This window comes from Cibotium barometz, chromosome 11 (assembly GCF_041138505.1).
Source record: "Cibotium barometz isolate CiBa-2024 chromosome 11, ASM4113850v1, whole genome shotgun sequence".
NCBI lineage: Eukaryota > Viridiplantae > Streptophyta > Polypodiopsida > Cyatheales > Cibotiaceae > Cibotium > Cibotium barometz.
The window spans coordinates 50,265,493-50,290,824 of NC_141056.1; the positions used below are offsets into that span (position 1 = coordinate 50,265,493).

At 48.0% G+C, this 25,332-nt stretch overlaps 1 protein-coding gene across 4 annotated transcripts in view; it reads right to left on the reverse strand.

Annotated features, from left to right (window-relative positions):
• Positions 1-25,332, reverse strand: part of LOC147634291 (serine/threonine-protein kinase CTR1-like) — a 131,533-nt gene that overhangs the window by 48,444 nt on the left and 57,757 nt on the right. For 2 of the 4 annotated variants that reach the window (XM_086805424.1, XM_086805423.1), the window contains exons 13-14: positions 610-678; positions 173-304 (exon numbers count right to left, since the gene is read on the reverse strand). In XM_086805424.1, coding sequence (XP_086661550.1) covers positions 173-304; positions 610-678 — 201 coding nt within the window. The remainder of the gene's footprint in view (positions 1-172; positions 305-609; positions 679-25,332) is intronic. The other 2 variants (XM_086805426.1, XM_086805425.1) reach the window with 1 other exon arrangement.

A 25,332-nucleotide genomic window follows, 5' to 3' on the forward strand; every position in this document is an offset into this window, starting at 1 on the left:
CCCAACTGATAGACCTTCTGAAATATCCTCTTTTTTGGATAGCTCTAAGTCAATACAAGGCCCCACTGTCCACAGACATGCATGCAGAAAATTTTCCTGTACCTGCTTATTTCTGATTTTTCCAGCTGTAAAACAATTCAAACTAGAAAATGTACATCCCTTTGAATCTGACCTGTGCAGGACTTAATCCACTCCAGGGTTGCTGAAGGGTGAAAAGCTCCCACAAAATTACGCCAAAACTGTAAACATCACACTTTTCATTTGAAGGCTCGTCTCGCAAAACCTCTGGTGCCATCCACTCAGCCTGCATATAACCATTCAGATACCTTACAATGTGAAAACACATATACTAGTGACAGAAATGAAACTCAAGATTCCTGAAGCTTCAAAGTGCACAAAGCTTGATTTTTAAGGATGATACTGTAATGAAGTGGACATCCTGAACAATCGGTTTCAAAGCCCTTTCATTAATGTTTTCTTTGCTAAGCGTATGTCAACACTGAACAGTCCCATCTCACAGCAATGTCATGCTTTGTATAAGAAACAGTGATAGCAGTAAATAACAGCCCAAATATCATTATTATCATTAATTGCAGATATCAAGTATACCGTGCCAGCTGCAGAACGTGAGGAAAGAAATGTCTTCATTTTTAAGCGAGAGAGCCCAAAATCGCAAACCTGAACATACAACATCTTATCATTGTTTGGAACCAGAAAACCGAACAAGAAGAAAAGTAAAATTAGAGCCAAGCTGAGAGAAACAACCCCCCCCCTCTCTCCCCCTTACCCTCAACCCGCGTCCTTCACGCTCTGCCCAACCAACCCACCCCGACACCCACCTCGTTGTATCCCCCACTTCCCTGCCTGATCTCATTGTATCCCTCTCATCACGCACAGCGTTCATCCCTAACCGTCCTTCTTTTTCTTTGTGCAGCAGTTTGTGGGTTGTATTTTCTCAGCACCGCTAAGCCGCATCTGGTCCTTTACCCTCAAAAGGACTCCATGGCAGCCGTTCTGTCATCCCTGGCAGATGTGGTCCCCTGTTGCTTATTATCTGACTCAGACTTTCAGCTCTTCACCTCCTCAGTCACTGAATTGAATTGCCGTATGCTTATTTGCAAGCTTGTCGGGAGCCGTCCAGCACGAGGGCAGTTTTGCGACCTCCTGCAGGCAGCCTTGGCATGTGCCCAAGGCCAGATAACTAATGTCCAGTTCCTTAGCAAAGGGTACACCAGGCTAGAGTTCGACACAGCTGCCCTTTCCCAGAGTGTCATTGGGCAGAGCCCAATTCTTGTTTGGGAGGTGCAGGTTTTCTTAGCACGTTGGCACCATCGCTTCTGTCCTGAGTTAGACCCCTTGGCCGGAGTGGTAGGTTTCCGTTTACAGTATGCTTCCCCAGGCTCCCCAAGGAGTACCTTCTGATTCTTCCAGGGCTTAGAAGTACGCTTGGACAGGCTATAGAGTCCCCACCCTCAGCAGCTTCCATTGTCGCCCGAGCTGCAGGCCTTTCGCACTTTACTGGCCTCACCAAACTCCTCCCCCCGAGGAGATGGCCATCCCCATTTGGACTGCTGCTCCTCTCAGCATGCGGAGTATTATGGCCTTCCCGGTCAGTGCGGGAGATGGGCCAGAGCATGTCCCCGAAGCCGTCACTTGATCCTTGCCAGCAGGACTCCAGTGGAGATGCCCCCACCCCCGCCAAGGCACCCAGTCGGCATGACAGAGGCAACAGCATCCTGAGCACCAGCGCAACCAGCAGCATTGCCATCATTAGCAAGAGCGTGAGGCTGCTCCACTCGACTCCATATAATTAGTACCTCCCCCAACTCCACCTTCCCTCCAAGGAAATCGTGCCGAAGGCTTCACAGCCTGGCCCTCTTCCTCAGCAGCAAATCCCCGCCGAGGCTCCCATTGCTTCTTATCCATCTCCATCTCCATCTCTGCCCCTGCGCCCCTTGCACCACCGCTGCCTCAGCCCCCATCTGAACCTCCGCCCCACCCAGACCCAAGGGCCTCCTCCTCGGCTACCCAGCCCCAGCCCCCTCCTACTTCCCAGGAGACTACCACCCACTGGCATTCCTTCCAAAGCTTCTCCGACCCTGTGGAGACCCAACATCAATGACAGAGTTTGTTTCCTCTGGAGGCTCGAGTGAGGCTCCTCCCTGATGATGGGCTATCCAGTGCCTTAATTAGGCAGTTCCCATCGAAAGTGCATCCACCTTCGACGGGGGGGGAATATATGTCAAATGCATTTAAGGCATATTTGGCAAAAAAGGGCATAACGCATCAATGTACTATGCCATACACACCACAACAAAATGGTATAGCAGAGAGGTTAAAAAAGGTCATTGATGGAGATGGCCAGATGCATGGTAAACGCCAAGAATCTGCCTCATAAATTCTGGATGGAGGCTATTATGTGTGCTACACATGTCTTGAATAGGTGCCCAGCAAAACCATTGAAGACGATCACTCCATACGAGGCCTAGTATGACAGAAAGCCCAAGGTTGACTACCTTAGGACTTTTGGTTACCTTGCATACGCGTCTCCACATATTTGAGGCAAATTGGATGACAAGGCAATCAAATGCCATATTTTGTGGGCTATAGCAGTTGTAGCAAGGGATACCGTCTCTACAATCCATGCAATCAAAGGATTTTTGAAAGTGGGGGTGTTGTATTTGCTGAAAATTCAGCTCGGCCACTTGCAAAGTTTAGTAGGTCTTTTCAGAATGGCCCACAAAATATGTTTGAGGGACTAATACCATTGGAGAAGGACAAGCAGACCAGCCACATGAAATGCCTAATGGACAGCATATGGGTGCTGAGATTCAGCCCCACAATCAGCGCATTGCAAACAATGACATTGAGGAGAAAGACCATCAAAGCTGAGCATATGGTTAAAATATATCTTGCACAAGTGTTCAAACATCATGGAATGCCGAAGTCCATTGTGAGGGATAGAGATCCCAGGACTACAAGTCTCTTTTGGCGGGCCTCATTTCTTGACCGGCAAGCTCATTTCTTGCCCGTCAAAAAGACCATCAAAGCTGAGCATATGGTTAAAATATATCTTGCACAAGTGTTCAAACATCATGAAATGCCGAAGTCCATTGTGGAGGATAGAGATCCCAGGACTACAAGTCTCTTTTGGCGGGCCTTATTTGATAATATGAGCACCAAATTGGACTTCTCATAAGCTTATCACCCTCAAACGGATGAGCAAAGTGAGGCTGCAAATTCAGCCGTGTTGGATCTCTTGACATGTTATGTGGCGGATCAGAAGTCTTCTTGGGAGAAGTACTTACCGCTTGTGGAATTTGCATACAACAACACAGTGCATGCATCTACGGGAAAGACCCCGTTTGAGATTGTTTATGGTAAGGTGGTTTTGCCTCCTATCCTTCGCAAAAAGGATGAGATATTTGCAACTGATGAGTATGTAAGAGACTTGGATATTGCTTTTGCTCAGGCGCGGACAGCCATTGCAAGGTCACAAGATAGGCATAAAAAAGCTACTGACAAGCATAGAAGGCAATTGGGTAATAAAGAGAATGATTGGGTATTGCTGAAATTTGAGAAAGCAAGACTTGCAAAGAGGCCTGGCAAAGAGAGTGCATGTCCTAAGCTTGCAACCAGGTACTATGGGCCTTTTCGAGTGATCGAGAAGATCAATGAAGTGGCTTTCAGATTGGCATTACCTAGTCATTGGCACATACACAATGCTTTTCATGTGAGTCTCCTTCGCAAGTATGTAGGGCCGGAGCCCAGTGAAAAGATCATTGAGGATCCACCAAAAGTGGATGAGCTTGAGGAGATCTTGCAGCCAGAGCAGATTGTGTATCACAAAGAACGCAAGCTTGCTGCAGGCAAAGTTGTGAGGCGTTACCTTGTGAAGTTTAGGAACTATCTTCCCATCGATGCTAAATGGGTAGATGAAGAGTTCTTCAAAGATTGCCCGCATGTGCTTCAGACATACTTGGATGCTTTTCAGTTGCGGATAACTATTTAGAAGCCGGGGGGATGTCACCATTTGGCCACCCAATTGGTCCACCCGTGCTTTCTTATCATGTATGTACATTGGACTGGTGTTCATGGCAGTTGTTTATGCCGGGGATTGATGCCACTCATGTGATACAATAGACTTGGCTTTCCATTGGGACTTGTGCCTCCATGTACATGCCCGGAAATTCTTGGTGGATTGGCGTCCATTGGGTCTGGTACCTCGTGTACTTGCCTAGAGCACGTCTATTTTGGTATAGTCTCATGAACGGGGATTGTCCATACCAATGCTGCATTGCATAGAATCTTTATGTGCTTGCTTGCAATTGAAATTGCATGCTTTTTCATGCTTTCTTAACCAATGTGTAGTTCCGAGTAAGGGGACGCCGGCCCGTGAACCATGCGTGTGAAACTGTCTGCTGACATAGTTGTGTGGCATGTGAACAGGTGGTAAGTATTACCCAATCTAGGCTCAAATAGCCCTTAGGACTTGGCCAATATTTATAAGTGAGTGCGTTCCCACTTCATTAAAGTTTGGGCGCCCAAAAGTCACTTATAAATTGCTTCCAAGTTCACACTCACTGAAGTCCCGCGGCGGACAAGACTCAATGTCCAGGACCTCATCCTCCCCTTTTACTCATAAATGGGCATCTCCCCATGTCCCTTCACCTGATTGGACCCCAATTCACTTACTTATTAAGAGAAAATTCGTGTTTTCTCTTCATGAAGATTTTTGGAGGCTGAAAACTTTGTTTTTCCACCATTTTTGGAGACTGAAAACTCTCTTTTTCCACCATTTCTCTCCATTTCCAAGCTCTCCATAGCCATACCCAACTTGCTAGGGTGTTTTCCAAGCTTCCAAGAGTATTTCCAAGTGCTAATCACTCTCCTACTTACTCCCAATGACTGAAATTCAGCAAAACAGCTCTCATTTTTGCTGTAATTTCTGGTCTTTTTGCCCTCTCTTGTAGATTGTTGCTACCATGTGTTAGTGAAACAAAGAGAGCAGATGGTAGGGAACATGGGTACTTGAGAGGGTAGTGTGGGTTGCAAGTCTACATCGACAACCACTTGTTTGCAATACTGTATTCATATGCATTGGTATGGAAATCTGGTCAAAAATGCCCATGACACTATGTACTTGATTCTCCCAAGATCAATATACTTTATTTGAGGGAGGGGTCGGCCGTTCCGGCTCATTGGGTGTCTCTTGTCAATTCAGCAATTTACTTCTTGTATTTGAACAAGTGTCCATCAAATCTTAGTGTATTTAAGTTAATTGATTAGCATTGTGTTCAACCAAGTTACAGGCCGCTCCCCATGCTGCCTGTCCTTTTCCCATTCTGACTGCAGATCAATGAGCCCCACCCTTTGCCACCTCAATTGCTTTTATGTGGATGAATGGGGTTTTGATTTGTTGAGGCATGCAAATATAGTGTCACATGTGAACAAAAGATAACTCCAGGGACAGTTTTATCCCAATGGGTTTTTCCCCTTGAACACCTAGTGTGAAAGGATACTTAAACTAGGGCTTTCATTATAAGTTCTACTTGTACTTCATTTCATTCATTATCACTATACATGCAAGTATTTCTCTCACTCCCCTACTAGTTGACTTGCTCCTTGTGTGTGTGTGTGTGTGTGTGTGTGAGCTCCCAGGATAGAACCTACTATCCCGGGCTGCCCTTTTGCCACTTCACTTATTTGCGATTGGAAACAGGTCCTTTCGCATGCTCATTGGGCACCCCTCCTTTTGTCTCATGCCAATTCCCTTCGGCAGGAAAGCATTTACTGGAGTGCTGTTTTTGATTCTCCATTGGCCCTGCAAGAGCCGATTCGGGCATACAATCTCAGCAAATTGGGGATTAGGTGCATAAATGATGTTGTTGATGCTACTGGTCAAATGCTTTCCTTCCCTCAGGCTATGGCTTCATATCCACTAGCCATGCATCACAGGTTCATTTGGGGGAAAATTGCTGACTTGTTGCAGCCTTTTCTTCCCATCCCTCCTTTATCGAACAGGGACAGATTACAAGATTGGCAGTTACACCCGGTGGGCTCAAATTCTCGTCCTGTTATTCTTTCTGACCTAACGGTTAGGACGACATACTCTCTCCTCCAGCCATCACCATGGATTCATTCACATGCTAATTCTCTTTGGCATATGACAAAATCACTTGCTTGGTGACGAAAGAATCTTCGCAATTTATGGAGGAGTAAATTGCCTCTCAAGCAAAAGCTTTTCCTATGGCATTGTCTTACAGGTTCCTTATCTGTGGGGGTCACTCTTGCTAAACGAAGGATTACATCTGCTTCTTGTCTTCGATGCATGGCCCCTTCTGAAACCGTGCCTCATTTGTTTTGGACGTGCTCCAGCACTAAGGCCTTCATCCGCAAAATTTCCATGTTACTTCGCCTTCGTTTCCCTAACTCTTTTTTTGGGAAACACTTTTGGCTTTTTGGCATACTCCCTACAACCACGGTCCATTACTCTCTACTTTTGTACTGGGTCAGATATTGGGCTTTCTGGACCATATGGCAGGATCACAACATGAGATATTTTGGGAAACCGTTTTTGCAATCTTATCAGTATTTTAGAAGCTCCTTACGGCAATCTGTTTATGATGCTTGCCACCAAGGAGATCTTCATCAGTCATGCCTGGAAATAGTTTCTCTTTGCTTCTGATTTCCCGTTGAGACTCTCCGTTTTGGAGACTCTCATGTAAATTTCTTTGATAATATACTGTTCATGGATTTACCAAAAAAACGTGTGTGAGCTCCCATTGCTATCCTAACCCTAGCCCTATTCCTCCTATGTGCCAACAATTGGTGTCAAAGCCCATTTTAGGGTTTCAGCCTGTTTTAGGGTTACTGTACAGATTCAGGTCAAATCAGTCCATTCAGGGTACATAGCAACTCAACCCGCCTCGTCCATCGCCAGAAATCTTAATCTGCTCCCTTTCCGTACTGTACAACCAAACCCTAACTGGTTTTCGCCTTCACACATGTGGTCGCCTTACTGCCCTGCTTCTGTTAATACAACTCTGAACCGAAACCAACCAGTCACAGTTGTACTTGCTGCCAGATTGTACCTGACTGATGTACAAGCCTTCCGTACAGCTGAATCAACATCTAGACCTGTTGTACTTGCTAAAGGTGCCTTACATTTCACATACCTTGGATTTCTATAAACAAAAATTTGGGGCTTTTCTGATTTGGGGCTTATATTGTCTTCCGACATTGGTCAATTACACACTACACTACTCGAAGCCGACTAATTGCACTTGTAAGTGCAATTCAAGGCTATTTTCATTCTTTTCTTCAGTTCATTGCAACAGGTACAAGCAGTGCTACAGCACATGTGACTACAGCTTACTCGCAGTTTGTGCATTTTGGGCTTGATAGTGCACAGCAGTGCATTTTTTGTTGCATATAGATTATTTTTGAGCCTCTTTGCAGTTTGTGCATTTGCATCAATGGCACAAAACACAACGGATGTATTTGGTGTACTCTCACGGGAGGATAAGTTGGATGGCACCAACTACTCCTTGTGGAATTTTATGGTCAAGAAATTGCCAGTGAGAAAAAGCCTTTGGGGGTTTGTCATCAGTGGTGACAAGCCTAGATCTACAGACATTGCACTTGCTACAACTCTTGGCACAAATGCTCAGCAAGCACCAACACTTACATTGCCACTCATAAGCAACGCAGATGGGATGCACGTTATGGCCTTGATCTCTTTGTTAGTAAAGAGATCCATTATTCCTCACATCCATTCATGTAAAACCCCACAGCGTGCATGGGATATATTGGAGACTATGTACCAAGCCAAAAATGAGCCCAGAGTTTCCTATTTGAAGAAAGAGCTTAAAAACTTGCTAATGAACGAAGGGGATAGCATGGTTGAGCATCTTACGAAGATCCAGGATCTTCCGGAGAGTTGCTTAACATTGATAAAGTCCTTGCTAAAAGGGAGTTAGTCTCCAGGACACTACACTCACGTCCATAACCTACCTCAACTTCCACACTTCTCTCACTTTGTCCATGAGGGGTAACCCTCAACCCCTTATGTTTGAGGAGATGGTTGGTTTGCTTTTACAGGTGAAACAAACGCGGAAGAACAAGTCTTCCATGATACATGGAAGTGATCAAGCTTTTGTTGCCGATGATAAGGCCAAGGCCAAGGCCAAGGGTGGCTATTATCAGTCTAAAGCTGATTCTAGACAACCATCAAACAAGGGCAAAAACGATGCAAATCATCCCAAGAAGAAGAGCAAGTGTCACTATTGCAAGAAGTAAGGGCACTACATCAATAAGTGCAGGAAGAGACAAACTAAAGAGAAGAAGAAGGAATCAAGTTTAGCAGTGGACTCTTCCAACACCTGTAGCTAAGGCTGATGACTCGGCCAATTTTCTGTAGGATGATTGGGCTTTCTTGGTATGTAGCTCACAAGAGCACTTGTCGCTAAATGTAAATGAGAAGCAAGTCATTTGGTACTTTGACAGTGGAGCCTCCCGTCACATTACCTCTACGAGAGAGTTATATATACCTAGATGAATCCAGGAACATGCCCAAATTCACCTTTTAGGAACGGGCATGTTATATACTCATGGTAGTCAACCCACAAGACTATATAACTATCAACTCCATTGTGCATAGTATGGACTAGATACTACTACATCCCCACTAACGTCATCAGTGCCCAATAGTGGGTGTAGAACACTGTATCAAGATATGCTCTCACACACGCACGCGCGCACACACTTTTTTTTTTGGTAATATCCAGTGCAGTATATTTATATGCTCATAAATTTTATTTATATGCTCATAAATTTACATGATGGGAGGTCTCCGAAATGGAGAGTATCCCAAAGATCAGAAACATAAAAAGAAAAGCTCTATGCAAGAAGCATCCATATCATCCTCATGGCACGCATCATATAAGGATTGCCGCAATGAGGCTCGGAAAGATTCATACGACTTGTGAATCTGCCGACCCAAGTATGCCAAATTATGCTCACTCCAGATTGTCCAAAGAGCCCAATATCTCACCCAAGAGAGAAATAGTGAGTATTGAGACAAAGACCTCATAAATCTGCCAAAGAGCCAGAAATGTTTCCCAAATCTGTGACTCGGGAAACAGAGCCGAAGATAATCTGAAATTCTCCTGAGGAAGATCCTAGAACACGGGCAGTGCCAAAGCAAATGAAGAACAGTCTCTGAAGGAGCCTGACATCTTAAACATGTGGATGGTGCAAAGCGACGTTTAGCAAGTGTGACCCCCACTGACAATGTGCCTGTCATACATCTCCAAAGAAAAAGTCTTTGTTTCAATGGCATTTTGCACTTCCATAACATCCCAAGATTCTTCCGCCACCATGAGATGGGCTTCCTTATATGCCACAGAGAATTAGCATGTTGCTGAATCCATGGAGCAGGCTGAAGAAGCCTGTAAGCTTTGATGGAGGTTAAGGCGGGAAGAGGAACAGGATGAGTGCATGTAGCAGAGGGTTGAAATATCCCTGGAGGACCAATGCGGCAAAGGTAAATAGAACTGGACATAGGACATTACAATGGACTGTACTATTCTGAGCCTGACGTGAAGAGGCCAAGTAGAAATCTTCCAGTATTCGAGTTTATGTTGAAGTCTTTGGAAGATCCATTTTAGCTGCTGCTTCCTGGTGATATGCCATCCTATGGGATATCCCAAATGCCTGACTACATCTTTGGAATGCACCACCTGGCCCGGCCAAAGAATAGAATGCGGGGAAGTAATTTAGATTTGTCAAAATTGACATGCAATCCCGCTGCCAAGCCATACAATGAAAGAGTGGTCATAAGCATTTGAACTTCCTGGGAAGAATTCTGTGGCATAAAGAAGGAATCATCAGCATATGCTTGTGTCAAAAAAGATACAGCTCCAGGGATTTTAAGACCAGTCATATGTCCTGTGTTTGTAAGATGATCAAGATACATTAAAATGGGATGGGTCGCAATGGCATATAAGAGAGCACTAAGAGGACAGCCCTGTCTAACTGATCAACCCAATGTCCATGACCGAGACAGATGACCCCCAAGAATGCACTGAGAAGTAGAGCCAGAATAAAGCCAATAAACTGCATTTGCCATCTTGGGACCAAAGCCCAACTTGGTCATGATTTGAGAGCTAAAATCCCATTGAACAGTGTCAAATGCCTTAGCAATATCCACCTGCAATATAAGCACATCTTGATGCGAATACTTAGCATATTCAATTGCAATCAAGGCATTGGATATACTGTCATGGATTTGTCTTCGCGGCACAAACCCATACTGATGAGGATGAAGTCCCGCATCCAGTATCCTGTGAAGCCTATGCACAATCATTTTGGTAATGAATTTGTAAACTACAGGCATCAAAGTAATAGGCCTCCAATCTGACATATGGTCACACAGATGTTTTTTGGACACAAGTTTGACTATGCCATGCTTCCAAGAGTGCGGCAACTGATTTTCTTGCCAGGCAACATTGATCATTTGCAAGAGGACTTCTTTCAAATCATCCCAAAAAGAAATATAAAATTCCACCGTAAGGTCATCCCAGCCACGGGACTTGTATTTGCTGAGGTGGAACAATGCATTATCAAGTTCTGTGTCAGTAAAAGGTCTCTCCAAGGTAAGAGCTTCATCCATTTCCACTATTCCAGAAACATATTGGAGAAATTCAGTCCTAGCCTCAGTCATTTAATTTGATGGGGAACTAGGAGCGGAGAATAATTTCTGGAAATAATTCTGGCATTCATCTTAGAGATCAGAGAAAGAGTGCGTCCAAGAGCCATCTAGCTTCCTTACCCTTAGGCATGAGTTTTTCTTTCGAGTAGCATGCAAGCCCTGAAAAAAGGCTTTTGATGAGCAGCCCTTATCCATGAGGGGCTTCATTCTTGCCCTAATCTACCATTTGTGCAATTTCCTCTGATCATTAACAGTCAATTTAAACTGAGCATGTGAAAGGGAATCCTCCAGGTGAACCATATGGTGAGGCTGCTGAGGAGCTCCCATCGTAGATCCCTCTCCTGTGTCCAGCCGGCTGACGAGAAGTCAGGTGAAGGAACAAGGCGAGGCTGGCCCCTAATGAATCTGATGGCCTGGCTGTCCTGCTCCATCTCATAGCCCATAGCAGGCCCTGCCGAAGTCGACCAAGCAGCGGCACCCCACGTATACATCCCCTCTGGAGAGAGGGGGGCCAGAATGCGCAGCATCCGCAGCCAAATCTGGCGCCTGAGGGCAGTCCCATAGGCAATGTCTCTGTGTCTCCATAGGGTGGCCGCATCGGACACAGGCCGCCGGAAGACCGCTGTAGACAAGCCAGGTGCCAACTGCAGAACCCCTGTGGGTGGGCGACCAGCCACTGGAAAGTCGAGATCATGCGTGCCTGTCGACTAGCCCAGAGCCTGGTCCAAAAGTCCTCCAGGAACTCCAGTGAGAGTCCCTGAAGCCGCCAGTACCCCGATGCAGCTGGAGAGACCATTCTTCTCGCCGTCAAAATATGTCGCCCCAACCGAACAGTATACTGGAAAAAAGGTGATCTCTGTGGCCTCAAGGGATGCATAAGGATCATGCTACTCGTACTCACCAGGGTCCCACTGGAGCCGGGCCAAGGGCATATGCCCATATACGTCAATCAGAGTCCACATCTGCAGGGTCTGGGTCAATATGCCACTTCCGAGAAGCGGCGGCCACCACCTGTATCCTCTGAAAGATGCACTCTGCAACCAAAGGCGACTCCACCTCCACTCTCTGAAGTCTGCCCTCATCCTGGATCTCATAGTAGAAGCATCTGCCATCCTCAGTGCAAGCTCTGACAGCAATCGGGATCTCCAACTGAGTAAAGGCTCCCATCCATCGTGGGGTCACGGGCTCGAGAGGCGTGAACCACTCCTCTGTGAGTGCCTCCTGAATGTCATCCCTCATAATCAACCCCCCTCTGAAGTGACCCAGCCTCTCCACCTGGATCTCCTCTGGGAGACTGCAGAAGGCCTGCCAGTCTCCAAAACTGCGTGCTGGGCCTGCCGCCAATGGTCCCCATGCTAGACGAGGCCGAGAACCCAGCATATGACCCTGCTCTGTTCGAACCGCTGGGCTCCAAATGAGCGGCTGTCTGGCCCGCTCCTCATCACAAGAAGGAGGTCTCTGAGAGAGCCCCGGTCTCAGCAACTCCCAAGCTCTCAGGATGCTCAAGGCAAATCTGTCCTCCCATCCTCTACTAAGGCATGTCCTCCTCATCTCTATGAAGATCCATCGTATCTCTAGTGCCCAAGTACCCCCTGCTGGGGGAGCTCGAGCCTGCAGCCGCTGCAAAAGAAGCTCTTTCCAAGGCTCAGCGCCTGGAAGCAGCCCCTAAACAATAAGCTTCCCCAATAAGGCTCTACTCTAATCCACAGGATCTATAATGCCCAAGCCTCCCTGGGCAAACGGAAGTGTAATAACTGCCCAAGCAACCTTTGCCCTGGCTGGCTGACCAGCCCGCCCAGACCAAAGAAAGTTCCTGATCAGCCTCTGTACCTGGCTAATACAAGAGCTCGAGAAGATCTAGCAAGACGTAATGTACCACATGGTCGCTAAAAGCACCTGATTTGCCACCACCACCCTCCCAGCCAAGGATAGCCGAGCTGTACTCCAATACAAAAGCTTCTTCCGAATGCTCAGAAGAAGCGGGGCAATCTGCTGCTTAGGTGACAAATCTAGTCCAATCTGGCATCCCAAATATCGCACTGCTGTGCCAGGAGGAATCCATCTAAAACCCGGGTCTGGGCTCCATGCCGGAGTGGGAGCGCTACTGATCCAAAAGGCCATTGTCTTGCGCCAATTGATCAATGCTCCCGAAGAAGCTGCACTAAAAACCTGGAGTGACTGCTCTGCCCGCTGAAGATAGGCCTCCTGGCCATGCAAAAATAAACCCGTGTCATCAGCAAACTCAGCATCGAGCAGGTCCTCCCCCCTGACTGGGAGCTGGAGTCCTCTCAAACCAACCTCCTCTCCCGTCAGATACATGCTCATAGCCTCCGCAAAGAAGAGAAAAAGAAACGGGACGAGAGGACACCCCTGACGGACTGATCTGGTCAACTCAAAACTCGGCCCCCTTCCTCTTGCAATCAACACCTGGCTACGAGCTGTGGAATATAGAGCCGCCACCCCTCGAATCCAACCTGGCTCAAAGCCCAGGCGAAGCATAGTGCCCTCTAAGAAACCCCAATCGACTCTATCGTATGCCTTCTCAAAATCGAGAAGCATCGCGACCAAGTCCTCACCAAGAAATCTAGCTCGGGCCGTCGCCTCCCAGAAGGTGAAAATGTTGTCAAGGATACTACGCTCCTTGACGAATCCTGTCTGGGTAGCATGAATCAACTCCCCCAGGAAGGGCTGGATTCTCAAACTCAAGGCCTTTGCCAAGACCTTGTAGACAGTATTGAGGATCGTAATAGGCCTCCAATGCCGAATATCATCTGATACTCCCTCCCCCTTGGGGATAAGAAAGATCAAGCCCTCTGTAAAGCTCTATGGCATCACCCCAGTGTCCAAAACATACTAAAAGCCCCTGCGGAGGCCTGGCCCCAAAAGGTCCCAATAGCGCATAAAAAAGGCAGGCGTCAATCCGTCCTCCCCTGGGCAACTATGGCGCGGAAGGACCCTCAAGGCCTCAGCAAGCTCAACCTCTGAGAGAGGCTCACCCAGAACTGTACACATACGATCTCTGACCCTCCTCTGCACATGGGCCCACACAGTCTGTCTGCAAGCATCCCGAGCCTCAGTGGCTGGCTCCGCTGAAAGCAAGTCTCTATAGAACCCAGTGGCTATGGCTCTGATCTCCTCGGGCTCAGTAGCTACCGATCCGTCCAGCCTCCCAAGCTGACGGACTCCTGCTCGAGCATGGCGAGGCACAGTAATCTCAAAAAACTCCCCAGTCACTCTATCACCAAGCTGCGTCCACTGAGAGGCCTGGCGACGATAGTAAAACTCATGTCTCTGCTCCTCTGCCTCTCTAACCTCCTGGCGTGCCTGGCTCAGCTGGGACGCCACCCACTCACATGTAGGCTGCTGCTCCTGAAGGCGCTCAATGTCTATGCGCTCCCTCTCGCGGGCCTCTCCCAGCCGTGTCAAGGCTGTAGCGTGCAAAAAAGAGCTGAGCTCGATGAGTCCCTGGGCACACTGGCCTGCTGCATCCTGGTCAGAGCTCTGACTATCATGCCATATCCTCTCAATGTCCTCAGCGAGACTAGGATCTGTAAGTACCCTCTCTGGGATCCTCAACTGCAAGCTGGTCTCCCGTGTACTCTCCTCAAGAGTCAAAATAACTGGCGCATGGTCTGAAAAAGAGGTGCCAGCGAGAATGCCAACGGAGCCCCCTCGCTCCCCTAACCTATCGCCCACATAAAAGCGATCAATCGGTGATAGATTAGTCCCTCCCTGCCGGCGATCCGACCAAGAGAAACTAAGACTGTCCTGAGAGTGGGAGAAGGCCTCATGCTGCCATGCATCAGTGATCCTCAGTGTCATGCAAAATCGCTCCCAAGCTGCAAGCTCCGTATCGTGCACTGTAACATGACTGCCTCCCACCCTATCGGCCGGGTCCTCAAGCATGTTGATATCTCCCCCGACACACCAATGTGCGGCCTCTGGCAATGCATCCGTAACCTGGGTCCAGAACTCTGCTCTGCAACTAGCATGGTGGGGCGCATAGACATTGAGCACGCCAAAGAGCTCATCATGCGTCCTCAGAATGACATACTGTGCTCTACCAGGCACAATGATCTCGCGATCCACAATGGCTTGCCGCCATACATCCGCAATGACCATACATACTCCTCCCTGCCCACCCAAAGGGCCAAATCCTGCAGACCAAAAGGTGTCCCATCTACCAGGCATCACCGAACCATATCTCCGGATCCTGCTCTCACCCAAATGGTGCTCCTGCATCAACACAATATCAATACTGTCCCCAACCAGGCATCTCTGAAGCTCCTGCCTCAAGCAACCACGATAACGTATATAATGTGCGCCGCCAAGGCCCTGTACATTCCATGAGATGATCCTCATGGATGACCTGCTGAGGTGGATGCTGTCTCAGCCGTACGGCGGGCCTTCGCAAGCAGCTTGGATGGAGAATAGTCCCCATCCGAGCGGCTACGAATCTGCCCACCCAGTGTACTGCAAGAATCTCGGATCAGGCGCCAGTGGCTGTGTCCCATGGCGACTGCCTCCCGCTCAGACAGAGCACCCTCGTGTATGCATACATATCCAGGGTCGCGTGCTAAGTCTGCCACAATGCGAACGACTAAATGTCGAATCCCTGAGGCATCCACACTCCCAGGATCAATGAAAAAATGAGCCAACTCCCATAGTCGGCCTATCACATCTGTCACCTCCAGATCGCTCACATGGTGAAAAAACTCAACTGCCTGAGTCTTCAAAGTGCTAAGAGCGAGCTCCAGGGTCCACTCCCCGTCTCGCAAGGGCCACAGAGAGGGAAGGAGAAGGCCACCGCTGAATCAAGTGCCTCCTCCCCGCGGGCTGGAGGTATCACTACATGAACTCGGATGGGTGCTGGCTCATGGGGGCCCTCTGCTCCAAAAAGCCGTGAAGGAGTAATCAAAAGCCTCCGAGCGCTGTCTAGTGTCGAGACGACTCAGCCGACTGCGGATAGAGGATATCCGTGAAGCCCGAATCGGCATGGTAAGTCTCCTCTGCGGTGCTCAAGCAAGGTCGGTGCTCAGAGCCCTCCGGACTGCAGGTGAACCCCAAGGGACTGCCAGGGCCTCCCGAGGAGCTGAGGCGAGCGGGGGGGGGGGGGGGGGAAGGAGCCGCTGCCGAAACCGGAACGGGAGGAGGCGAAGGAGGAAGCGAGGCGGGAGGGGGGGACAAGGGAGGGGGAGGGGGGGTGGGGGCGGGGGCGGGGGCGAAGGAGGGGGTGCTGGCATCTCCTGGTCCTCAATCGTCGGCGCTGCGGTCTCCTCCTGGAGGGGAGCAAAGCTGTTCCTCACGGGAACCCAGTGATGCTGAGTCTGTGGCTGCTGCTGCATCGGTCTCTGGGCGTGCTGCTGGGGCTGTCTCCCTCGACGGCGCCCCTGTCCAGGCTGCCACCCCGAGGTCTCTGTGGGCTGAGCAGGTGTCCCGGAGGCTGCCTGCCGAGCCGCATCTGTGGGCGGGCCATCAGGGGCCTGTTGTTGCGGTGCAGGTCGGGGTCTCCTGCGAGGGTAGGCCTTGGCCAGGTGGCCAACCTGTCTGCAAATAAAGCACTGGTTCGGGAGCGAGAACTCCACTCTCTGATCAATCCATCCCCCCCCTATCCTAGGTAGCTGAATGAGCTTCGGAAGGGAGGAGATGTTAGGAACCAAGACTCTGACCGAAGGTAGCCCAGCTGCTCGAGCCACCACTGAGGCTGCAGTGGGGCCAGTCTCGAGCACCGAGCCCACCAGTGCTCCTAGCCTCGAAAGGAGCGGAAGGTACTCGCGGCGGAGTCCAGGGAAGCAAACACTAACATGGAAAAGGCGCTCTCCCTCCTCGGCCGCTGCGGGGTCAAAACCATGCTGCCAAGGTCTAAAGAATGCTCGAGCGCCCCTGATGTCAAGGGGACTCATGGCAAGGACCTGGGCCATGCTCTGGGCAGTCTCGAACTCGATCTGGTAGTGTCCACGGCCCAGAAGCTGAACATCCAGGATCTTGCCCACGTCTACAAGAAGGCCGGCCTGAAGAAGATCCCAGATCTCCCCTCTGCTGGGGCGAGTGCCGACTATACGGCAGATGGTGGAATGTGCCTGGAGGCGTTCCACCTCTGCGGCGAGGCTCGCTTCCTCTTCTGGCGAAAGAGAAAGCCTGATGGGGGTATCCTCAGGGGCGGTCGAGGGGGCTGCAGAAGAGTCCCTCTGAGGTGGGGCGGGAGGAGCCTCCATCAGAGTCTGAAGCTGTGGCGAAGGCGGAGCGACTGCGATACCTGCAAGAACCGAGCTGCACACGAAGGGCGGAGAGGGAAGGCGGAAGGAAAAAAAAAGAAGAACCCCTAGGGGGCGGAAAAACCAGCAAGAAGGGGAGGGGGGGGAAGGCGGCGAAGAAAAAAAACCCCCTAGGGGGGGGGAGGGGGGGCGGGAGCAGCACGAAAGGAGAGGCGGGGGGAGAGAGAGGGCTGGCGGAGGGGGGGGGGATGGGGCGCTGAAGAGGGGAGGGGGCGCGATGGCGAGCTAAAGGGGGGCGGGCGCTTCAGCGCGAGAGAGGGCGCGATGGCGAGATGAAGGGGGGGGGCGCATAAGCGATGGCAGGCGGGGGGGGGGGAGGGCGCGTGGGAGGGAAGGCGAGGGGCGAGCAGGCAGGGGTGAAGGCGGGAGCTTCAGCGAGCACCAAAACTTGAACAGTTATACAAGTGGTGTTATCTCTTGGCAGAGGGGAATTATTAAAATCTCCACAGATGAATGCATTGGATCTCCAAGGATATCTGCATAAAGAATCCCATAATGAAGCCCTCATGGCAGAGATCTGGGAAGCATAGACTGATGCAAACTCAAGAATATCACCATTGACGTTACATTGTATGACCATCCATCTGCCACTGCTGTCATTGAAGGCTAACTAAGGCTCCAACTCATGTCTAACCAGTATGCATACACCTGAGTAGGTAGTGGTACCAGCATAATATATATCATAACCGCCAAAATAAACATGATGACCAACCATGGAGTGTTGATTATGCTCTTGCAAACAAACAATATCTGGCTGCATTTTATGTACATAATTCCATAAAAGCCTCCACTTTGAGACATTGCAGAGGCTCTGTAAATTGTAGGTAAAGCACTTAAGTGTTTGAGGCATGAAAGAGGTATATACAGCAAAGTATCAGATATAAAAAACAAGACATCAGAGAGGCAAAGCCTCTGCCTGCATGGGCTACATTCCATCATGACCCATGAAAGACATGTTATCCCCTTCTTCTGAATCACATATGGGGATGCCCTTCTTCAAAACCACCACCCAATTTTGAAGGACAGGAGCTGAAGTAGAAGCCTGTCTTGGTAAGGGAGAAGAAGCATCCCATTGACGAGATTGAAGAGGGCGTTGCTTCAATACAACCACCTTCTTAGTTTGTTGAAAACCATCCTGATCAATCCCCGCAGATTCCTTCATCTTCTCTTTTCCTTTATCTTTTCCTTTTCCAGCAAGTGACTGCACCTGATTGATTGGTTTGTCATTCTTTGCTCCATTTCTATTTGCTGTCTTAGCTTGCAAATTCTCATTCTTTTCCCGTGTCTGGGGGCAAGGCATTGGGAGGGGGCTGATTTAGAACCATTGGGCATTCAGAGGCTAGATGCCCAAACTTGTGGCAGGCAAAACAAGCTCCTGCAAACACACCCCACTTCAATTCAAAATACTTTTTTCCCAATTGCACTCCCTCAACTTCCACTGCAATAGAAGGAGGGGTAGGTGTATCAGTGTCCCAGAGAATGCAGAACCTGTTACGGTTTCCCATGGGGCGTGGAGGACAAATGACATGTCCCAAAGAAGCAGCCAGGCCAGGCAACTCTTCACGCATATAGTCCGGGAAGTTAACAACCTCAACCCATACAGGACAATGATGTCGTATAAGACTTTGATAATCCTTGTTTGGGGACCAGGGCATAGCATGTACCATCTGCTTCCCGTAAAACAGGGGAGAGAATTCAAGAAGCCTCTGCTTGCACGAAGCATCTGATAAATGCACCTCATAAGAGCCTCTGGAAGCAAAATACACTCCCTCTACAAAGCATCCTCCAAGGATAGACTTAATCCACTGCGTGACATCACTGGCCGCTGGGATTCTTCCTGGAAAGAAAATTATAACTGCAGTTTGAGACAACTTCTTGAAAGGATTCACGAGGGACGGCAATTTCAATTTGTACGTGACCTCTGGAACCAGTTTGCTACGCGCGCGCGCGCGCACACACACACACGAGCATATACTCACACAAAGCCCTTCGTACTGAGTTTCTATCAAACCTCCGGAGATGCAAGGCAGACTCAGCCATAATGAAGCCTAGCACTAAGGGATGTAGCAAATAGAAAGAATTAGTACAGCACATAAGTAGTTGATAGAGCAAATGCACCGCTAAAGATAGAAAGAATAAGCACAATATTAACTGGCCGCAACTCAGACAAAAACTTCACAATGTGAAATCTACATGTCCGCTAATACGGCTGAATTATATACCTAGATGAATCCAGGGACATGCCCAAATTCACCTTTTAGGAACGTGTATCTTATATACTCATGGTAGTCAACCCACAAGACTATATAGCTATCAACTCCATTATGCATAGCATGGACTAGATACTACGACATCCTCACTAACGTCATTAGTGCCCAATAGTGGGTGTAAAACTCTGTATCAAGATATGCTCTAAGAGAGATTTGTTCATTTCACTAAGGGCTACCCCAGATGGCAAGAAAGTTACATGTGCAAACAATTCTTCCTATCCTGTCCAAGGCATTGGTGAGATTATGCTTACGGCTGTAGATGGTTCAAATCTATGCATTACAGATGTATTGTAGGTGCGTGGAATAAAGAAGAACTTGTTGTCAATCTCCTCTTTTTCTAAACGAGGATATGTTGTGAACTTTTTGCGGAATAGAGAAAAGGACTATGTTATAGTCACTTCTGGCACATTGTACCAGGGATTGTTGGACTCATATGGGAAGAGAGGACAAGATGCATGCTTGGCCACTACTACTTTTGCCATGCAAGAGGCAAAATTATGGCATGACAAGTTTGGACATATAAATTTTGGAAGCTTGATGCTGTTACAAAGGCATCAAATGGTGCAGAATAAGCCACATATAGAGTTGCCACCTCCACACGTATGTGAAGGATGCATTTTGGGAAAGATGCACAGAAATGCCTTCCACAAGGATGGATTAGTAAGGGCTGTCCGGAAACTACAGCTCATCCACAATGATGTGTGTGGTCCCATAAGGACACCATCACTTGGGAAGAATCTATACTTTGTAACATCCATTGATGACTACTCTAGATTTGCATGGGTTTACACTTTAACGGCAAAATCTAAGGTCTTTATGTGTTTTCAGCATTATGTTGCCAAAGCTGAAAATGAGACAGGTTGCAAAGTGCAAACCCTCCACTCAGATCTAGGGAGGGAATATATGTCAAATGCATTTAAGGCATATTTGGCAAAAAAGGGGATAAAGCATCAGTATACTAGGCCATACACATTGCAACAAAATGGTGTGGCAAAGAGGAAAAACAAGTCATTGATGGAGATGGCCAGATGCATGGTAAATGCCAAGAATCTGCCTCATAAATTATGGATGGAGGCTATTATGTGTGCTACATGTCTTGCACAGGTGCCCAACAAAAGCATTGAAGACTATCACTCCATACAAGGCCTGGTATGACAAAAAGCTCAAGGTTGTCTACCTTAGGACTTTCGGCTGCCTTGCATATTCTCATCATGTGCCTCCACAGATTAGAGGCAAATTGGATGACAAGGCAATCAAATGCATATTTTGTGGGCTACAGTAGTGGTATCAAGGGATACCGTCTCTACAATCCATGCAGTCAAAGGATTTTTGAAAGTAGAGATGTTGTATTTGCTGAAAATTCAGCTCAGCCATTTGCAGAGTTTAGCATGTCTTTTCAAAATGGCCCACAAAATATGCTTGAGGGACTACTACCATTGGGCATAGAAGGAAGAGCAGACCAGCCACATGAAATGCCTAATGGATAGCATATGGGTGCTGAGATTCATCCCCACAATCAGCCCATTGCAAACGATGACATTGAGGAGGTAGTACAAGAAGAGCGGACAACATTGGAGGAGGCGCGGGCACCAGATTTATCCCCGGCACGAAAGCCTATACTACAATGCCCCCTCGCAGCCCATGGGAGTTGCACACTTCAAAGAGCTAGACGCCCTCATCCCGTCGGGACCCCGGCCACCCCCACCTCATCAGCCCCAGATTCATGAGCTCATCCTTGTTGGGATTCGGAGCTTCATGTGTGAACAGCCTCGTTGGCTAGTTCGTACCTTACAAGAGAGGAAGCTCTCCACTCCTTTGAATAGCAAGACACGGGCTGGTTCTAGAAATGCAAGAGAAATTGCAAATGTGGCCTGCATGAGTAGTCTATGTGACACAAATGAGCCAACTTCATTTGAGGAAGCCAAGGAAAATGAACACTGGCAAGAAGCAACAAGAGATTGATGCAATCCAAAAAAATTGCACATGGGATCTTGCGGACTTCCCACCAGGCAAGAAGCCAATTGGTACAAAGTGGGTGTACAAGGTCAAGAAAAAGTTTGATGGTACTATTGACAGGTACAAAGCAAGACTAGTAGTCAGAGGCTATGCCCAACAAAAAGGCATAGATTATCATGAGACATTTGCACCGACTTCTAGGTCGTCCACTATTAGATGTGTTGTTGCAATGGTTGCCCATCATGGATGGAAAGTGTACCAATTGGACATCAAGACAGCTTTTCTCAATGGAGACTTGCACGAAGATGTTTATGTGAGTCATCCCATTGGTTTTCTGATGCCTAGCCATGAGGCTAAACTATGTAAGCTTAGGAAAGCACTTTATGGTCTCAAACAAGCTCCCAGAGCTTGATATGAGAAAATACATTCTTATTTGGCCAGCCAGGGCTTCTAGAATAGTCCAACAGAAAGCACACTCTATGTAAAAGAGCATCATGGGATTTTACTTGTGCTCATTCTTTATGTGGATGACATGTTGCTCACTGGGAATGATGAGGATACAATTTCAGATTTCAAAGTTGAATTACATGCATCATTTGAGATGTTAGACTTGGGTCTATTGCACTATTATCTGGGCATCAAGTTTGTGCACATGGATGAAGGCATTGTTTGCTTCAATCCATGTAGAAGCTCCTACATAAGTTTGGGCTCCAAGATTGTAAGCCCATCTCTACACCAATTGAACCAAGGCTCAAGATGAGCATGCATGATGCACGAGAGCCACATGACATGAGTGTGTACAGCCAAGCAGCTGGCTGTCTCATATATTTGTGCAACACAAGGCCCGACATATAGTTTGGTGTTTCCTAGGCCAGCAAGTACATGCACAATCCCGGTACTAAGCATTGGCAAGCATTGACGAGGATATTCCGCTATCTTCAAGGCACCCAGGATCTTGGTTTGTTTTATCCTTGGGGAGGCAACTTGCAGTTATATGCTTAAAGTGATGCAGGCTGGGCAGGTGACTATGATACAAGGCAGGATCTTGGTTTGTTTTATCCTGGGGGACAGCTTGCAATTATATGCTTACAGTGATTCAGGCTGGGCAGGTGACTATGAAACACAGCAGTGGGAACTATTTTTTTCTTAGACAGTCATGCATATCTTGGTTGAGCAAAAAGAAACCCACTGTTGCCACCTCTACTTATGAAGCTGAGTACAGGGTAGCTTTCGTAGCTCCAATAGATTGTGTATGGCTGAGAAGGTTACTTGCAGATCTCTGTGAGTGTCAGTAGACACCCACCACCATTCTCACTGACAGTCAGAGTGCTATGGCCGTGGCACAAAATCCACTTTTCCATGCTCGCACTAAGCATTCACTATCACTATGTCAGAGAGAGGCTATCTGCAAGGGAGATTACATTAACCTACTCCTCTACACAAGACAATGTTGCAGATCTATTTATGAAGGCATTGCCTAGAGAGAAGTTTGAAGCTTTCTTTAGGCTTACTCTCCTACAGAGAGTGATCTGCCACCTTATACAGGTTCACATATTTCACTACAAGGGGGATTTGAAGATATGCAGATATGTAGTGTCACATGTGAACGGGAGTTAACTCCAGGGGTACTTTTATCCCAATGGCTTTTTCCCCTGGACACCTAGTGTGAAAGGACACTTAAACTAGGGCTTTCATTAGAAGTTCTACTTGTACTTCATTTTATTCATTATCAATATGCGTGCAAGTACTTCTCCCACTCTCCTGCTAGTTGACTTGCTCCTTATGTGTGTGTGTGTGTGTGTGTGTGTGTGTGTGAGCTCCCATTGCTATCCTAACCCTAGCCCTATTCCTCCTATGTGTCAACAATTTGGGCAACATGGTGGGCATCCTTCCTTGCAGGCACAACTTCCTCAGACCATTCCCTGATGATTCTTAGCCTCGCCAATCCTTGGCAGCAAGACCGCTAACACGGATCCCTAATAGCCTCATCCAAGACCCCATCATCGCTCGACGGAATGAGGAGTTGCCTTTTGACACATAGACCAAGCTTATCTCTCTTGTAGAGAGTCTCTCCCTGACATAATGCTAATGCACCTTGATGTGCTTAGTGCGAGCATGAAACACTAGGTTTCTCGCAAGTCCCAATGCGCTCTGACTGTCAGTAAAGATGCAAGTGGAGGATGGCTGTCCAACACTCAAATCAGCCAAAAGGCACCTCAGCCATACACACACAACTATCGTTGTAAAAGCTGCCTTGTACTCAGCTTCACAACTCAAACTGGCCACTGTTGGCTTCTTCTTGCTGAGCCATGATATACATGAATCACCAAGACAAAAGAAAAAACCACTAGTGGATGCTCACATGTCGTAACATCGAGCCCAATCTAAATCAATGAAGGCATGCACTTGTGACGGGATAGAACAATCTAAGGTGTTGAGTGCCTTGCAAATAGCCTAACACCCGCTTGACAACCTGCCAATGCATAATACCTAGGCTATGCATGAATCTACTCAACTGTGAGACCCCATATTGAATGTCTAGCCACGTGTTGCATAAGTAGATGACGCATCCAACTACCTGTTAGTGTCTGATCAAAAGGCTCACCTGAATCCTGAATGCTAAGCCTCACACCTATCTCAACAGATGTAGCCACACACATCAAGACTAAACCTTTTGCATGCTCGTCTCTGACCCGGCTCGAAAAACAAAAACTAAAACTAAACCTTTTGAGCAATCTCTGTATATACTTTGACTGCATCAATACAATCACTTTATCATGTTGTGAGAACTAAATGCCCAAACAGTAATGCAATGGGCCTAAATCTGACATCTCAAAAGAAGCTTGTAATTCGCTGATTTCCAGCCATCGGCTGAGCCAACACCTGGTAAGTGTGGCCATGGTAGAGATGGTACCCTTTACTCTGCACTATAGCCCACAAAGATTCATTTCACTACCTTGTCATCAAGCTTCGTGCGTACATCAAGTCTGTAAAGACCATGGCATCAAGTACCTGAGGCAACTACTCAATCATGTATAGTGCATTTGTTGTCAACAAAGTGAACAGCTAGGCCAGACCCAGCAATGGCTGAAACCATCAAGGAGATTCTTCTTAATTCCTGGCACAAACAATGCATTGGAGAGCGTGATTGTCCCACCATTGGCAACAGTGCGCACAATCTTTCCAACTCCTTTGGCTAGATAAGAGGAGCATGTAACTATACTTCCCTTGTAGGCATCTCCCATTAAGTAAACATGTGGCAATGTGGTGTAATGTGCTTGCTAGCACCACTATCAAAATATCACTAATGCAGCGCGCCGGCAACGTACGGAAGGTGGCGGAATTGGGCTAAGCCACCAATTCATGAGCGGAGCTAGCATAGATGGCCAAATCAAAAAATTGATTTGGGGTTCTCTAATTAACGCCTGGGCGAGTTGATGGCCCCAAGGCCCAGCAGGTATGGCAACGCACCCTCCAACTCTCCACATCTGATCCAAGCGCCGCCTGCGCAGTCACATGGATCGCGAAGGCAGGCCAACCCCTATTTTATGGGGATGACGCGAGCGGCTTAGCACTCATTCTCACCCATCATTGTGGTTACAATGGCCACGGGCACCAGCCAACAATGTGAGCTCATAAGCAGCTTAGCACCTTGGCAAATCTGGTGTGCTCGCTGGCGAGACCATTGATTCAGCGGCTGCTACACCTGTTGAGACAATCCGAGCCATACGGGTGGATCTTCGAGCGCTTCACCAGCGAGTCAGAGCGCATGGCATTCCTTCGGGCTTGAATACTATTGTGATGCCACTACTCCTGATTTTTGGTCATTCTACACACAAGGAGAGGACAACACTCAAGCATACATAAGCACACCAATGCCACCCCATGCACGCAGGAATATAACATGTCTTCGGACAAGATCACACACCACAAGTATTGCTTACAGCCACACCCACTTTTTGGGGGCATTCATCACTCGACTCTTCAAACATAGAGAGGAGCTTGAGTCACATTATGCCACACACTAGCTTGCTAGTTTTACCCTTCATAGTAACACAGAAGGGGAATTTTTTTTGGTCTTCTACTAGTTTGTTGATCCCATGGGTCATATTTGGCC